We start from the raw sequence: 17,636 nt of genomic DNA, 5'->3' as shown, positions 1-17,636 counted from the left end.
AAGAAAAAACCAACATGATTCAATTGATGGAAAAGTAAAGAAGAGCCAATCATTTTCTCAACATTATAAAATGTACAAACATTTTGATGGGCACTTTTCTTTTAAAATATGATTCAGAAGGTATGAGGCAATGTAAGTTTTTTTGATATGTTTTGTTTTTCAAGTTGTTGAAATTTCATGAATCTAGAATGTGTTCTTAATTTTGGGGGTGTTCGTAACAATAAACAAGCATTGCTCATTAGTAAAGAACTTGAATGTTATGTAAATGGGATACATCTACAAGAGTATATGCTGAATACAAGACAGAAAGCAATATTCAATAACTAAAAGGATTAAACTGAACTCATTTCTGTAACTGTTAACTGTCAGAGCTATGCCTATGCTTATTGGGGTACTTGCAAACTGCTTCTAAAAATGGCACTGTCCAAATAACAGATCTGTTCTTGTTAAAAGTAGTTAGGAAAATTAATCTCTTGAGTCTAGCTGTGTAGTGGGCAGTTTTCAGTCACTGGATGATGATGATGATGAATGCCTATATTTTTCAGATGGATCAAGACGCTGCATTTATAACTTGTGAATCATTTTCAAGTTTCTCAGCGTTGGTGGGAATAGAAGGCTCCTGTAAAATTCTCATTATAATTCCATGAAACTAATGCAAGGGAACTGAAAATAAAACTTTCACAAGCCCACACAGAGATAAGCCTTTCAATTCTGACCCAAAAGTGTTATGGTAAATTCCCCACTGAGTTTTTGAAAGTTGGAAATACAGATAGTTCCCAGTTGTCAGATTTGTGAAAAGATCCCACAGATGATGGCGACCTGAAAACTAATTTTAAAAAAATGCATTGAAATGGCCTCGTCTCTATTAATGTAATATTTATTTACTTGAATGTGACACACAAGTTGTCGATCACAAAGAACTCATTGTCTCACAGAGTGTATTGCTAACAAAAGTTGGTAAATATATTAGAAACTACATCACAGAGTAAGCTCAGAGAAGCTATGCCCTCAGCACAGTGGCTCACTGAACAGTTCCACTGCCTAGTTAAAAAAGTACTGAGGTCAATACTCCTGATTCATGATATTCCCTGACTCCAGTGATTAAAATCTATCATCCAAAAATTAGGAATGCCACGGACTGATCTCCTTAACCTTTGTGTTTGATTTTACAGACTGAACTCCTGTTAGCTGGAACTGCATTCCAGGAGCATAGCCTCGGTGAACATACACTATAACGTTCAATAACGTTTCAGTCTAAAAGGTATTTAGACCCTATTAGTTCTGCTTCTCAAAATCATTCACTCAATCTACTTGTAGACTCTTAGTTGCCTCAGTGCTGTGAAAGCCATATCTTCTGTCTTTAAAATCTTTCAAAAATCTATCTCTTTGACCATGTTTTCAATCATCTTTCTTAACTCTTGCATGTTGTCTTCTTGTCTTCTCTTAATCTTGTTTATCTATCTTATTAATTTCTTTTGCTTCCCCTTCCCAGTTTTCTAGAGCTCTTTGGGACATTTTCTATGATATGTTGCATTATAAATGCAATTTACTATTGTCTATCTTAGAGTTAATTCTGTGGGATGGAACTTTATATTGAGAAAAACACACAGTTATCATAATTTCACCTATGCCAACAGTCTATGTGTTCCACCAAGTAAACAAAGAAATAGTCCATGCTTTTATAAGTCTTCAACTGCTTAGGGCATTTTAAAGTACTTGAAAGCTAATTGTTTATATTGAACGGTAGGCACTCCTGTTCCAGGCATATGTAGCAGTTAAGGCCCCAAACCTAGCAAGAAAGATGAACTTGCTTTTAGTCAGGGATATTGGAAATGAAGAAACTTTGTTGCATCTTCTATAACTAGTTTTATCTGGGGCCAAGGATGTCATTAGTACATCGAGAATTGCATATAGTCTGTCATTAAGCTTGCAGTGAAAATGGCATCTATGTCCTAGTGAGAGCATCAAAATGCAAGTTTCCCATTTCATGTACCCTGCTTGCCACTTTTCAGGAGCACGATCTATGAAGCTGCGTTATAGCTGTTCATCCCGACTATTTTTCAAGTCTTCACAATTCCTTCTGAGTCGTGAGAAGGAGCTGGTGCATTTCAAACCTCTCTTTGTGTTAGTTTGGAATGTGTACGCAAATGCAAGAGTGGGGTGTGCATTAATAAGTGTCAGATTTAAAATTTGGGAATGCTACCAAATTAGCTGAACTGAAATTGACACTGTGAAAATTTGTGCTCACTGAATAATTCCTGAATACAATGCTGCAAGTATGTGTATTTTTTTCCCCTGTGTACAGGAATAGTCCGGGGATGGCGGGACTGATGTATGAGGAGAGATTGACTAAGGTAGGACTGTTTCACTGGTGTTCAGATGAATGAGAGTGGATCTCATAGAGACTTACAAAATTCTAACAGGACTAGACAGAGTAGATGCAGGCAGGATGTTCGCAATTGTATGTCTGTCCACAACGGGGGTCACAGTCTGAGGACTCGGGATAGGCCATTTAGGATGAAGACAATATAAAGATAGGTAGAGGGAAGATGGGGGCAGGGACACTGCAGAAGGATTTGGACAGGTTAGGAGAGTAGGCAATGAAGTGTCAAATGGAGCACAACATGAAAGAGTGTCAGGTCATGCACCTTGGTAGGAAGAATAGAGGCATGGACCAATTTCTAAATGGGGAGAAAATTCAGAAGGCTGAAGTGCAAAGAGACTTGGGAGTTCGAGTCGAGGACTCTCTCAAAGCAAACTTGCAGGTTGAGTCAGTAGTTGGGAAGGCAAGTGCAATGATGGCATTTATTTTGAGAGGACTTGAATAAAAAAAAAACAGGGATTTACTTCTGAGGCTCTGTAAGCCTCTGGTCAGACCACATATGGAATATTATGTGCAGTTTTGGGCCCCATATCTCAGGAAGGATGTATTGGCCCAGGACCATGTTCAGAGGAGGCTCATGAGAATGGTGCCAGAAATGAAAATATAAGCATATGAGGAATGTTTGAGGACTCTGGGTTTATACTCAATGGAGTTTAGAAGGATGAGGGGGATCTAATTGAAATATACAGAATACTGAATACTGGACAGAGTAGATGTTGGCTCTAAAGAGCCAACTTTAGATGTTTCCATTGGTAGGAGAGATTAGGACCTGAGGGCATAGACTTAGAGTAAAGGGAAGACCCTTTAGAAAGCAGGAGAATAGGATTGAAAAACTTACCAGCTATGATTGAATGGTGGAGCAGACTTGATGGGCTGAATAACCTAATTTTTGCTCCTATGTCTTACGGTCTCATGAGGAGATATTTATTCAACCAAAGAGTGCTGAATCTGTCAAATTCATTTGGACAGGAAATAGTTGATACAGAAACATTAAATGTATTCAAGAGGCAGCTAGATATAGTACTTGGGGTGAGGGGATCAAAGTTTATGGGGAGGGAGCAGGATTAGGCTACTGAGTTGGCCAATTAGCTATGAGCGTGATAAATGGCGGAGCAGGCTTCAAGGACGGAATGGTCTCCCCCAGCTCCTATCTTCAATGTTTCTATGTTTCTATATAGGAATTAGAGTTGGCCATTTAGCCCCTCCAGTCTGTCCCACCATTCAATGAGATCATGATGGGTCTGTGGCCTAACTCCATATACCTGCCTTTGCACGAGCCAGAATCCATTGCCATTTATGGAAGAGAGTTCTAAACATTTATCACTCTTTGTGTTTCTTAACATCTTCCTGAATGGTCTGGCCCTGACTCTCAGACTATGTTATCCCCACCCCCCAATTTTAGAATCCCTCAACTGTGGGAATAGTTTATCTTTATCTATCCAGTCTTCTCTGCAAACTTACTAACCCATCCTTCTACTCCCTCATCCAGTCATTTCTAAAAATGACAAACAGCAGTGGCCCCAAAACAGATCCTTGCGGTCCACCACTAGTAATTGAACTCGAGGATGATCATTTTCCATCAACCACCACCCTTTGTCTTCTTACAACCAGCAATTTCTAATCCAAACCGCGGAATCATCCTCAATCCCATGCCTTTGTACTTTGTGCAATAGCCTACCGTGGGGAACCTTATCAAATGCCTTACTGAAATCCATATACACCACATCAACTGCTTTACCCTCATGCACCTGTTTGGCCACCTTCTCAAAGAACTCAATAAAGTTTGTAGGCCACGACCTACCCTTCACAAAACCGTGTTGATTATGCATAATCAACTTATTCCTTTCTAGATGATTAAAACTCCTATCTCTCATAATTCTTTCGAACACTTTATGCACAACTGAAGTAAGGCTGACTGGTCTACAACTATCAGGGTTGTCTCTAGTCCCCTTCTTAACAAGGGGCATTTGCTATCCTCCAGTCTTCTGGCATTATTGAAAGTGTTGTGACAACATTATATCTGTAAACGGATAGAGTAATAACTGTTCTGAAAGGTGAAGAGGCATGATTATCACGGAATACTTAACACAAAAGTGCTGCTTAGCCTTAGAGAGAACAAACAACTTCATAGAATGCATTGACTGAAGGCTCATCTGGTTCCATATAAAATTGCAAAGTACTGTAATAGTTTTGAGTAACTTATAATCATGGATTATAAGATATTGGAGTTTCTGGAAAAACTGTAAAGTATATAAGTGAGTGAGAAAATCTATAATTGAGAGACTGTCTCTACAAGAACTGTGTTCTGTCTTCATTCGTGTGGCCTCTTCGGACCAAAAGCAGTCTCCGCCTTTAGTACCACTTGAACATGATAACAGCACTTTTTATCATCTACAGCTGTAACTTTAGTCAAATCTTATGAATTGCTTACAGACTATAATGTTTTGTAAACCAAGCAAATAACAATATCACTCCTAAAGGATGTGATGTAGTATAATATCAACAGGCAGGAGAGTCAATGTTTCGGGCATAAGCCATTCATCAGACATTCCTGATGAAGGGCTTGTGCTCAAAACTTTGACTCTCCTGCTCCTTGGATGCTTTCTGGTCTGCTGTGCTTTTCCAGTGCCACACGTTTTGACTCTGACTCTCCAGCATCTGTAGTCCTCACTTTCTCCTAGTATAATACTAACAACATGGATTCAGTTCCCACACTGGCTAAGATTACCCTGAATGTCACACTTCCTCAAGTTCGCTTCATGCCAGAGGTCTGGTGATCCTCAGGGTGCACCATCACTAATTGTTCCTTTGTAATGGGAGAACAACCTTATGGTCCAGTAGGATGAGGGCTTCTTCACTTGCAGTATTGATATTTTCCTCAAAGTACACAGGGCACAGTTTCCCTTCCATTCATGGTGATTCATACTAAAAAAAAATCTAATGCCAGGTGTTCACTATAAATTCAATTATTTACTTGAATTGTGAAAGAGAGTAAATCTCCCACCTCTGACTCTTACTGTGTATGTAGCACATTGTGAATCTGTGATTCACTTTAGAAAACTACAAGCACACGTGCTAAATAAACAACCCATTATTTCTCCACATGAATGAACGCAAAGGCAAGTTACTGCATTTACAGTGCCCCATATTGACATAAACTGATAGTGATAACTTATAGTTGTCAGGTGGAACTTCAGATGAGACACTAAAGAGTGTCAGTTAAACTTTAATGAAACATTTTAATGTTATTGACAACTTTATAATTTGCAGGCAGATCAGCAGACGGACATAGCCAGAAAACAAATCCTCACTTCTACCCACCCTGTATCTACACCAAGCCACCCTCCCCTCTATTACCACCCCACCCCCCATATCCCCACCATAACTCACCACCTTCTCCAAATCATCACATCTTAGACACAGTGGGACTCATGGTCTTACATTTAGATGGTCAGGAAAATCAACGTTTCGGGCAAAAGCACTTCATCAGGAATTCCTGATGAAGGGCTTTTGTCCGAAACATCGATTTTCCTGCTCCTCGGATGCTGCCTGACCTGCTGTGCTTTTCCAGCACCACTCTAATCTTGACTCTAATCTCCAGCACCTGCAGTACCCACTTCTGTCTTACATTTAGATGATGCTTGTTCTGCGTTTACATTGGACAAACATACTTAATACTGTATAAACTGTTGTTGTATTATTGCCAGAAACCTTGCATTTCTGCTTCAGAACTTTGAATCCTGATGCAGTAAAATTGCATTTGAGTGACAGCAGAATGGATTATGAAGAAACTAAATAAAACTTTGTATTTGTATTCCCATGAATTACTGAGTCATCTCTAGTTAGGTTCAGTTATCTGATAGTGTCATTGGTGAGTAATTCTACTAAAAGATGCAAAGGAGTTTATGTTACTGAATTGCCACCTACCTCTTTTTTCCACAGCTTCAATGCAAAGCTTCACAAATTTTGGAACGGTGGTTCCTTCGCGCTTGCACAGAGTAGCCAAGTGGCAGCCGAATACTTGATCTACAATATAAACACACAACGAGTGTTAATAAAAAGACTCTTGCATCAGTAATGATGTTGATTCTAGCTTTGATTTTTATTAAGTTATTCCATTTTTTCAAGGTAATTCCTGCTTCTATTTTGATTCTGAACACTTCTAATATCTCTCGATTTCCTCACTTACTAAATTGCACTAAGAGATTTCAAAGTGTTTGTCTGAAGCAACTCAGAATCATAGAGGTTGTAATACCTGACAAAGAAGGAAAATCATAGAATTATAGAATCACCATACAGGTCAAAAGTGTTTGCATCTCATCTAGAAATCATAATGTTTTCCTGAGCTATTTTTCAACACTATTTTTCAGTATTCCAGCTGTGATTATTTTACCGATTCAAAAATGTTATGAAGATAAAACACTCAATACCACAGTCTTTAGGTGATTCTGACACCACCAATGCCACAAGCCAACAGAATTAGCAACATGGAGAAGGCAATATATGATAAGTAAGGTGTTTTGAGCTCATTGGTCAATTAGGCAGAGTGTGAGCATTCCTTAGGATCAGAGGTATCTTTCAGCACACTTCATGGTTGGGGAAGGGTAGATAGGGGGAAAAGCCATGGTCCACAGAGTACCTGATCAGGAGAACCGCAACCTGACCCTGCAAGCAAGTCACCAGGTTATAACTGTTGGTGTCCAAATGTGGTGAAGTTCCCTTTTGCCCTGGTAAAGTATGAACGATAGAGATTAGAGGTCCTTGAATAACTGATTAGGTCCTCAATTGGCCCAAGAGTGGGAAGGCTTCCCATCTTGCCTGCTGCAGGGAAAATATCAGTGGGATTGGAAAGACTGTAGATATACCTCCTGCCATTCAACCCAATTTTGTTCCCTACCCCACAGATAATTTGCCGGCATGCTCATTCGCATTTCTAAAATTCTGGCTGTTAATTGAATGGGCATCAAGGTGGCAAATAAAGGACAAAGTAGGAAAGAGTGAGATTGTTCACTTAGTAGTAAGAGTAGAAAAGCAGAACATTTGAAAAAGCATGAACGAATGCTGACAGACTTGGTGTACTTGTGCAAGGATTGCAGAAAGTATTTTTGCAAATGGATTGGAGTGCAAGAATACTGAAAGGTTTAAGTTATAGGGAGAGGCTGAATAGGCTGTGGCTTTTATTCCCTGAAGTTTTGGAAGCTGAGGAGTAGCCTTACGGAGGTTTATGAAATCATGAGGGGCATGAATAGCTAAGATCTTTTCCCCAGGGTAGGGGAGTTCAAAACCAGAGGGCACAGTTTTAGGTTGAGAGGGGAAATATTTAAGAGGGATCTGAGGGGTAACCTTTTCACAAAGAGGGTGGTGAGTATATGGAATAGGTGGCTAGAGGAAGTGGTGGAGGCTGGTATAATTACAACATTTAAAAGGCGTCTGGATGGGTATATGAATAGGAAGGGTTGAGAGGGACGTAGGCCAAACCCTGGAAAATGGGACTAGATCAGGTTGGGATGTCTAGTCAGCGCAGTCGAGTTGGACCAAAGGGTCTGTTCCCTTGCCGTGTAACTCTGTGACCATCATATGGGTGCCATGGTATGGCGACTTATACAACTTTTAACTTCTTTTTGTAAAAATATATGTGACAATAAATTGCTTTTCTATTCTAATAATCAAGCTTTATTACAGTTGTGTGGGGCTTTTGGGGGACTACTTTCGGGGTTCTGTGCACAGTTTTGTTCTCCATTTCTAATAAATACTATTTCCAAAGAATAACTTCATGTAAATGTTGAAGAACAAATGTTGACGAGATTGGTTCCTGGGTTGGTCAGCATGTCCTCTGATGAGGGGTTTAAAAAAGTGAGCTTATATTCTATGGAGCTGAAAAGAACAAGAAATGATCTCATTGAAAAATGTATGCTTGGAAAGCGTTTAACAGAGGTTAAATTGATTTACTTGGCATGGTCTCAGGGTAACAGCTCAAAAATAAGGGACTGATGTGAAATAATTCTGAGAGTTGAGAATTTCTGGAATTTTGTACTTGATATGATTTCTGGAGACTATCTTTGCATTTTTTAAGATTGAGATAGATTTTTGAACTCTAAGGGATTCTATGATGATGGAAAATAGGAGGAAAAGTGGATCTGAGGCAGAGATCAGTTATGATCATATTAAATGTCAAGCAGCTTGAGGGATCATATGGTTTACTCCTGCTCCTATTTCTTATATTATTGTAAAGGAAAGACCAGACAAAGAGAGAATTTAAAAATTGTAAAGTAAAAATAATCTCTACTGCACTGAATTAATAACACAACTTTAGTTGCGACTGGCTTGTATCAACACACAAATACAACAACATCACACCATTCAAATTATTTTCAATTCTGTAGAAAAAAAATGCCACTTCACAACGTTGATGGCAGAGCAGCTCAACCATGACAGCAATTTTTCAATATTCATATTTAACCTCAAATTCTCCCCCACTGGACAATCTGCACATAAATAATGATGAGCACCATTAGCTTCACCATTATTTTGACAGATACTTCTGGTCCATTGTCACCACTTCTTGGAATTCTCTTAGAAAACATCAATCGGATTACATTTGGCACCAAAGTCACTGAGAGTGCATTAGTGACATTATCCAGTGCGACTGAATAAACTGGATATCCATGCAATACAAAACCACAAATTCATGTCAGCAAAGGAAAAATGCATGAAAGCAGGGCATAAATAGAATTAGAAAGCATTGTTTATTGCGTGGAGTAATTGTTTGAAATTTGATTATGGCTACTGAGTACTCTATTACAAGCATTTACAATCAATAGGTATAATGGACATCTAAGAGATCCCAATTAAAATAGACAATAGAATAAAACACAAAGCAACTTTTATTCAATCTCCCTGGATGTAAGCAGAATATATGAATGCAAGCTGTTTTAATGTGTTTGGGATAATTTTCACAGAAACTCACTTCTCGGTACTTTAGCCCATTATATTTTTGTCCTTCACTTTTAGACTAGATTTCCTATAGTGTGGAAACAGGCCTTTTGGCCCAACAATTCCACACCGACCCTCCGAAGAGTAACCCACCCAGACCTACTTACCTCTAACTAATGCACCTAACACTATGTGCAATTTAGCATGGCCAATACACCTGGACTGTGGGAGGAAACTCACGCAGACATAGGAGAATGTGCAAACGCCACACAGACAGTCATCCGAGGCTGGAATCGAATGTGGGACCCTGGTGCTGTGAGACAACAGTGCTAACCACTGAGCCACCATGCCACGTAAACTTACTTTAGTCCAGTAACCATACATATATACACATGTACACACAAACGTACACACAAACCTGCAAATTTCCTATCCCAGTGATCTATCTGTTAGTGCTCACTAAAACCTCAGCAACATGCTTGAATTAAGTTGATAACCGCGAACTTGAAAATGTTCACATGTTCAGGATTTGGAGGTGCCGGTGTTGGACTGGGGTGTACAAAGTTGAAAATCACACAACACCAGGTTATAGTCCAACAGGTTTAATTGGAAGCGCACTAACTTTCGGAGTGCCGCAAATTCATCAGGTGGTAGTAGAGGGCTCAATCCTAACACACAGAATTTACAGCAAAAATTTACAGTGTGATGTAACTGAAGTTATACATTGAAAAATTGATTGTCTGTTAAGCCTTTCATCTGTTAGAATACCATGATAGTTTCACTTCTTTCATGTGTAAATCACAAAACCTTTTTTTTAAAAAGTTGCATTCTCGGGTTAGCTGTTAACAATGGTGATAGCTAGACACTATGTTGAAGGTGTTAGTCCCCTGTGTTCTCTGTCTATGCCATGATGTTTAGTGTATGTAGTGAGTGCAGAGTGTCTTAAGTCTGTGAGGGGGTGCATGTGTGATTGTGGGAGTGTGTGTGTCTGTAAGGGTGTGTGTGGGTGTCTGTGTGCGTGTCTGCATATATTTGTGTCCGTGTGCATGTGTGTATAGGAGTGCCTGTGTGTGTGTGAGAGTGCGTGTGTGTAGGAGTATCTGTGTGTGTGTATAGTGCAATGGTGGTCACCTGTAATGTGACATGAACCCAAGGTCCAGGTTGAGGCCCTCCCTATGGGTACCGAACTTAGCTATCAGCCTCTGCTCGGCCACTTTTCGCTGCTGTCTGTCCCGAAGTCTGCCTTGGAGGATGGTCACCCGAAGGTCCGAGGTCGAATGTCCTGGACTACTGAAGTGTTCCCCAACTGGGTGGGAACACTCCTGTCTGTTGATTGTTGTGCTGTGCCCATTCATCAGGTGTCGTAGCCTTTACATGGTTCCCCCAATGTACCATGCCTCCTGGCATCCTTGCCTGCAACGTATAAGATAGACAATGTTGGCTGAGTCACATGAGTGCTCAAAAATGTGTTGCTGGAAAAGCGCAGCAGGTCAGATAGCATCCAAGGAGCAGGAAAATCGACGTTTCAGGCATAAGCCCTTCTTCAGGAGAAGGGCTTATGCCCGAAACGTCGATTCTCCTGCTCCTTGGATGCTGCCTGACCTGCTGCGCTTTTCCAGCAACACAATTTTGAGCTCTGATTCTCCAGCACCTGCAGTCCTCACTTTCTCCTGAGTCACATGAGTACCTGCCATGTACAAGGTGGGAGGTGTCCCCACGCGTAATGGTAATATCCATGTCCACACTCTGACACGTCTTGCAGCGCCTACCGTGACAGGGTTGTATGGAGTTGTCCTGAGAGCCGGGCGGTAGTATGAACAACAATCTGTTTGAGGTTTGGCAATTGTTTAAAGGCAAGTAGTGGAGGTGTGGGGAAAGTCTTGGTGAGGTGCTCATCCTTATTGATAATGTGTTGCAGGTCACAAAGAACATGGAGTAGTTTTTCAGCTCCTGGCAAATACTCAACAACGAAGGGGACCCTGTCGGTTGCAGCACGTGTCTGTCTCCTGAGGAGGTCATTATGGTTCCTTGCTGTGGCATGTCGGAACTGGTGGTCAATGAGTTGGGCATTGTACCCCGTTCTTGTGAGGGCATCCTTGAGTACTTCCAGGTGTCCGTCACGTTCCTCCTCATCTGAGCAGATCCGGTGTATGTGTAGGGCTTGTCCATAGGGGATGGCTGTTTTAATATGCTTTGGGTGGAAGCTGGAGAAGTGTAGCATTGTCTGTGGGTTTGCGGTAAAGTGTGGTGCTGAGGTGTCCATCCTTGATGGAGATGCATGTGTCCAAGAATGAGACAGATAGTCGAGAGTAGTCCATGGTAAGTTTGATGGTGGGATGAAAGTTGTTGATGTCACTGTATAGTTTTATCAGTGACTCCTCGCCATGGGTCCAGAGGAAGAAAAATGTCATCAATGTACCTGGTGTATAATGTTGGTTGGAGATCCTGCATAGAAAGTTCTGATCAGTGTGTTTAATTCACGGGTGTGTTCTTTGGTCGGATAAGCTAGTAGTTGACTGTAGTGTTCCTGGTTGTTCAGTTGTCAGTACACTTCCTTGCAGTAATCTATTCTATTCTGAATGACAATGGCTCCTGCTTTATCTGCTGGTTTGATGACAATGTTGTGGTTGGTTTTGAGAGCCTGGATGGAATTGCATTGTGAACGGGTGATGTTTTGCTCTACTTTGTGGGTACGGATGATGAATCTGGCATTTGTATATTCCCTGACGGTTTGAGCAAACATGTCAAGCCCAGGGCAGCGGCCCTCCGGTGGAGTCCAAGTTGACACCTTCTTTGGTTGCTCCTCTACAGATCCCCATGATGACTGTTCCAGTTTGTCAGTGGGCTCAGTGGGATCACTGCTGGCACCTTGAAAGAATTCCCCGAACTCTGAGCTCAAAAACTGCATGAATTCATGTAAAACTCCGTTATCTCATTTTTTAAATTAGAATCAATCTAAACATCATGGCATAGACAGAGAACACAGGGAGCTTCAACATAGTGTCTAGCTATCACCATTGTTAACAGCTAACCTGAGAATGCAACTTTTTTTAAAAAAAAGGTTTTGTGATTTACACATGAAAGAAGTGAAACTATCATGGTATTCTAACAGTTGAAAGGCTTAGCAGACAATCAATTTTTCAATGTATAACTTGAGTTACATCACACTGTAAATTTTTGCTATAAATTCTGTGTGTTAGGATTGGTCCCTCCACTACCACCTGATGAAGGAGCGATGCTCCGAAAGCTAGTGTGCTTCCAAATAAACCTGTTGGACTATAATCTGGTGTTGTGTGATTTTTAACTTTGTACACATGTTCAGAATAAGCTTTAGCCAAACTGTGCACCTGTTTAATGTATCATTTCAGATAGAAGTTAAAAATCTGTCACCTTTGAAGCTACATCTGTGTGTGTCTTAAATGATGACATAAAATTGCAAGTTGCTTAGAACATAGAAATAAGACATTCAATACGAAGGGGGTCATGAGGATACAAAGACAGGCAGTCAGTAGCCCCCAGAGGATCAGGCAAGATGAAAACTCCAGGAAAGATTTACAGCAGCACTTAGAGGAGTGGGTGAGAGAAGGACCTTGTGACAGGCAGTCAGTAATAAAACTATATTATTGTTGATCAGCTATAGTAATTTCCCTACTTATGTACAATATTAATAGAGTCTTCAAATAACAGAATCCCTACAGTGTGGAAACAAGTCATTCAACCCAACAAATGCACACCGATTTTTCGAAGATTAACCCACCCAAACCCATTCCCCTACCCTATATTTACTTCTGACTAATGCACCTGACCTGTACATCTTTGGACTGTGGGAAGAAACCAGAGCACCCGGAGGAAACCCATGCAGACATGTGGAGAATATGCAAACTTCATACAGACAGTTGCCTGAGGCTGGATGAACTTTCAATAAGGATATATCTGATCATACAATACAAATATCATTGACTTCAGTTTCTACAGAACACCTTAGTGCTCGTGGAAAATCCAAAAAAATTATGTAAAATGCTATGACTAAATTTTGAAGCACTGTACTCGCCAATTCCAAAAGTAGGTCTTCTCTTTGTAAAGATGCCACATATTACACAGATCTGTAATCTGCAGCCACATATACTGAATTCACATGGTTTAGAAGTTATTCTTTATAAGTTATGATTCTGAAAAGCTAAGGCAAAGATATTCAAAATTATAATTACCTGATTTAAAATAAAAAAGTATATTTTATTGAATTGAATGTGGAACCAAACAATCTATATTTACTTAAATTTACTTCAAAGAGTTAATTATTAAGTTTCTGCTGAAGACCAAGCATTTATTTATAGTTAACTATGGCCTGAAATTTGTCATCTTAATTTTGTTTGGGAGTACTTCATTCAAGAAATCAATTTAAGTATTAGCTTTTCTTATTCTTCTTTATTTAATTTGCATAAATTATTTTCACTAATTGGAAAGTTGGGCTAAAAAGCCCCTATAGATCGCAGTGTTTCAACAGCTTTAAGTTGTAGAAGCAGAAGTAGGCCATTCTGCCCAATGAGCTTGTTTCGCCATGCAATAAGATCACGGCAGATTTGATAATCCTCAACCTAAGTTTTTATGCTCAATTTCCTTTAAAATAAAAGCCAACGTTCCATTTTCCTTTCCCCCATAAACCATGCTTCCCTTTTTGATTAAAAATCTGTCAATGTCAGCCTTAAATATAATCAATATCAGACATCTACAGCTCTCTGTTGCAAAAACGTCCACAGATTCACGATGTTCTGAGAGAAATTCCTCCTCAATTCTGTTTTAAATAGATGACCTGAGATGACTTGAGATAATGCCCTCAGGTCCTCAACTCTCTCGCAATGGAAAACAACTTCTCTGCATCTCTCCTGTCAAGTCCCCTCAGAATCTTATATATTTCAACAATGTCATCTCTCAGTCTTCTAAACTCCAATGGGTTTAGGCCCAACCTACTCAATTTCTCCTCATAAAAAAAGTGGTTCAACCTGCTTCCATATTTCCTTAGATGAGGAGACACATATTAACAATATTTCAGGTTTGGTCGAATTAGTGCCTGACAGTTTCAGTAGGACTTTCCTACTTTTATAATCTATACTTTTGAAATAAAGGCCATCATTCTAATTGCATTCCCTATTATCTGCTGAACTTAGAACATAGAACGTTACAGCGCAGTAGAGGCCCTTCAGCCCTTGATGTTGGGCTGACCTATGAAATTAATCTGATGTCCACCTAACCTACATCATTCCATTATTATCCATATGTATGTCTAATGCCCATTTAAATGCCCTTAACGTTGGCGAGTCTACCACTGTTACAGGCAAGCCGTTCCATGCCCCTACTACTCTCTGAGGAAAGAAACTACTCCTGAAATCTGTCCTAAATCTATCAATCCTCAATATAAAGCTATGTCCCTTAGTCTTAGCCTTCACCATCTGAAGGAAAAGCCTCTCACTGTCCACCCTATCTAACCCTCTGATTACCTTAATCGTCTCGATTAAGTCACCTCTCAACCTTCTCCTCTCCAATGAAAACAGCCTCAGTTCCTTCAGCATTTCCTTGTAAGACCTTCCTTTCATAACAAGCAACATCCTAGTAAATCTCCTCTGAACCCTTTCCAAAGCTTCCACATCCTTCCTATAATGCGGTGACCAGGACTGCATGCAATACTCCAGGTGTGGCCTTATCAGTGTCTTATACAGCTGAAGCATGACCTTGTGGCTCTGAAAACCAATCCCCCTACCAATAAATGCCAACCCACCACATGCCTTCTTAACAGCCCTATCAACCTGAGTGGCAACTTTCAGGGATTTATGCACATGGACACCGAGATCTCTGTGTTCATCTATACTGCCAAGAATTTTATCATTAGCCCAGTACTCTGCATTCCTGCTACTTCTTCCAAAGTAAACTACCTCACACTTTTTTGCATTAAACTCCATTTGCAACTTCTCAGCTCTGTATTTTATCTATGTCCCTCTTATCCAGCATTTCCTACACCTTCCAGCCTTTCCTTTCACCATAAAAGGACTCTCGTTAAATTATTTTTTTGAAGGCTTCCCATTTTATCTGTGAACAATTGCCCCAAATCAGCTTTTGAAAGTTCTTGCCTCAACTTTAGATCTGGTCTTGCCCTTTCCATCACTATTTTAAAACCAATAGACTTATGGTCACTGGCCCCAGTGACACCTCAGTCACCTGTCCTGCCTTATTTCACAAGAGTAGATCAAATTTTGCATTTTCTCTCGTAGGTACATTCACTTACTGAATCGCTGGATTGTCAGAGGCTGAGAGGTGCCCTTATGGAGATCTATAAAATCATGAGGGGCATGGATAGGATAGATAGACAAGGTCTTTTCCCATGGGTGGGGGTGTCCAGAACTAGAGGGCATAGGTTTAGGGTGAGAGGTGAAAAATTTAAAAGGGACTTAAGGGGCATCTTTTTCACAGAGAGGGTGGTGCGTGTATGGAATGAGCTGCCAGTGGAAGTGGTGGAGGCTGGTATAATTACAACATTTAAAAGGCATCTGAATGGGTATATGAATAGGAAGAGTTTAGAGGGATATGGGCCAAGTGCTAGCAAATGGGAGTAGATTAGGTTAGGATATCTGGTCAACATGGATGAGTTGGACCAAAGGGTTTATTTCTGTGCTGTACATTTCTATGACTCATTCACTGAATTTACCTCTGAGCAAAGTAAATGGTCAATGATTTTAAAGGACAGTTTCAATTGTTAGCATTTAGAATTTGAAAAATGATCTTTGAGGAAGCTTTCATTTTTTTTTCTTAAATCTAAAACAAAATTTGAAGTAACCTCAAAAGTTACCAGTTCTGCAAACACTTTCTAACAAAAACTGTACCTGTACAGGAAGGGTAATTAATTCACAACTCTTCCAGTACACCTCTGCTGTGCCTTTGCGACATGTTACAACTTAAATTGAAAGTTCCTCATGGCCACTGTTGAAAGCATTAGCTCAAACTGAAACACGATCATGGTCATTGGATAAGAGATTGGGTTAGGGCACCAAATTCTATTCAAACTGAGCCTTTGAAAAGGGGCCACTGGGCTCTTCTTTCCAGATTGGAGTCCTACACTGACTCTCAAATCTCAAAATCCCTCAGTGAACCCCAGCCCAGTGAGCCTGACCGCAATGGTGGGCAAGTTGTTGGAGGGAATCCTGAGGGACAGGATGTACATGTATTTGGAAAGGCAAGGAATGATTAGGGATAGTCAACATGGCTTTGTACATGGGAAATCATGTCTCACAAACTTGATTGAGTTTTTTGAAGAAGTAGCAAAGAAGATTGATGAGGGTAGAGCAGTAGATGTGATCTATATGGACTTCAGTAAGGTGTTCGACAAGGATTCCCGTGGGAGACTGATTAGCAGGGTAAGATCTCATGGAATACAGGGAGAACTAGCCATTTGGATACAGAACTGGCTCAAAGGTAGAAGACAGAGGGTGGTGGTGGAGGGGTGTTTTTCAGACTGGAGGCCTGTGACCAGTGGGGTGCCACAAGGATCGGTGCTCGGCCCTCTACTTTTTGTAATTTACATAAATGATTTGGATGTGAGCATAAGAGGTACAGTTAGTACGTTTGCAGATGACACCAAAATTGGAGGTGTAGTGGACAGCGAAGAGGGTTACCTCAGATTAAAACAGGATCTGGACCAGATGGGCCATTGGGCTAAGAAGTGGCAGATGGAGTTTAATTCAGATAAATGCGAGGTGCTGCATTTTGGGAAAGCAAATCTTAGCAGGACTTATACACTTAGTGGTAAAGTCCTAGAGAGTGTTGCTGAACAAAGACACCTTGGAGTGCAGGTTCATAGCTCCTTGAAAGTGGAGTTGCAGGTAGATAGGATAGTGAAGAAGGCATTTGGTATGCTTTCCTTTATTGGTCAGAGTATTGAGTACAGGAGCTGGGAGGTTATGTTACTGCTGTACAGGACATTGGTTAGGCCACTGTTGGAATATTGCGTGCAATTCTGGTCTCCTTCCTATCGGAAAGATGTTGTGAAACTTGAAAGGGTTCAGAAACGATTTACAAGGATGTTGCCAGGGCTGGAGGATCTGAGCTACAGGGAGAGGCTGAACAGACTGGGGCTGGTTTCCCTGGAACGTCGGAGGCTGAGGGGTGACCTGATAGATGTTTACAAAATTATGAGGGGCATGGATAGGATAAATAGATAAAGTCCTTTCGGGGGGGGGCGGAAGAAAGAGTCCAGAACTAGAGGTCATAGGTTTAGGGTGAGAGGCGAAAGATTTAAAAGGGACCTGAGGGGCAACTTTTTCACACAGAGGGT

The 17,636-nt window shown here is 40.6% G+C and overlaps 1 protein-coding gene across 3 annotated transcripts in view; it reads right to left on the bottom strand.

Annotated features, from left to right (window-relative positions):
- The window catches only part of LOC122551728 (rho GTPase-activating protein 15-like), a 737,256-nt gene that overhangs the window by 245,030 nt on the left and 474,590 nt on the right, over positions 1–17,636 (bottom strand). For all 3 annotated transcript variants that reach the window (XM_043694095.1, XM_043694097.1, XM_043694098.1), the window contains exon 11: positions 6,311–6,409. In XM_043694095.1, coding sequence (XP_043550030.1) covers positions 6,311–6,409 — 99 coding nt within the window. The remainder of the gene's footprint in view (positions 1–6,310; positions 6,410–17,636) is intronic.

The sequence above is a fragment of the Chiloscyllium plagiosum genome, chromosome 7 (assembly GCF_004010195.1).
Source record: "Chiloscyllium plagiosum isolate BGI_BamShark_2017 chromosome 7, ASM401019v2, whole genome shotgun sequence".
Taxonomy (NCBI): Eukaryota; Metazoa; Chordata; class Chondrichthyes; order Orectolobiformes; family Hemiscylliidae; genus Chiloscyllium; species Chiloscyllium plagiosum.
The sequence above is the reverse complement of the archived record's forward strand: the minus strand, read 5'-3'. Positions and strand labels throughout refer to the sequence as shown.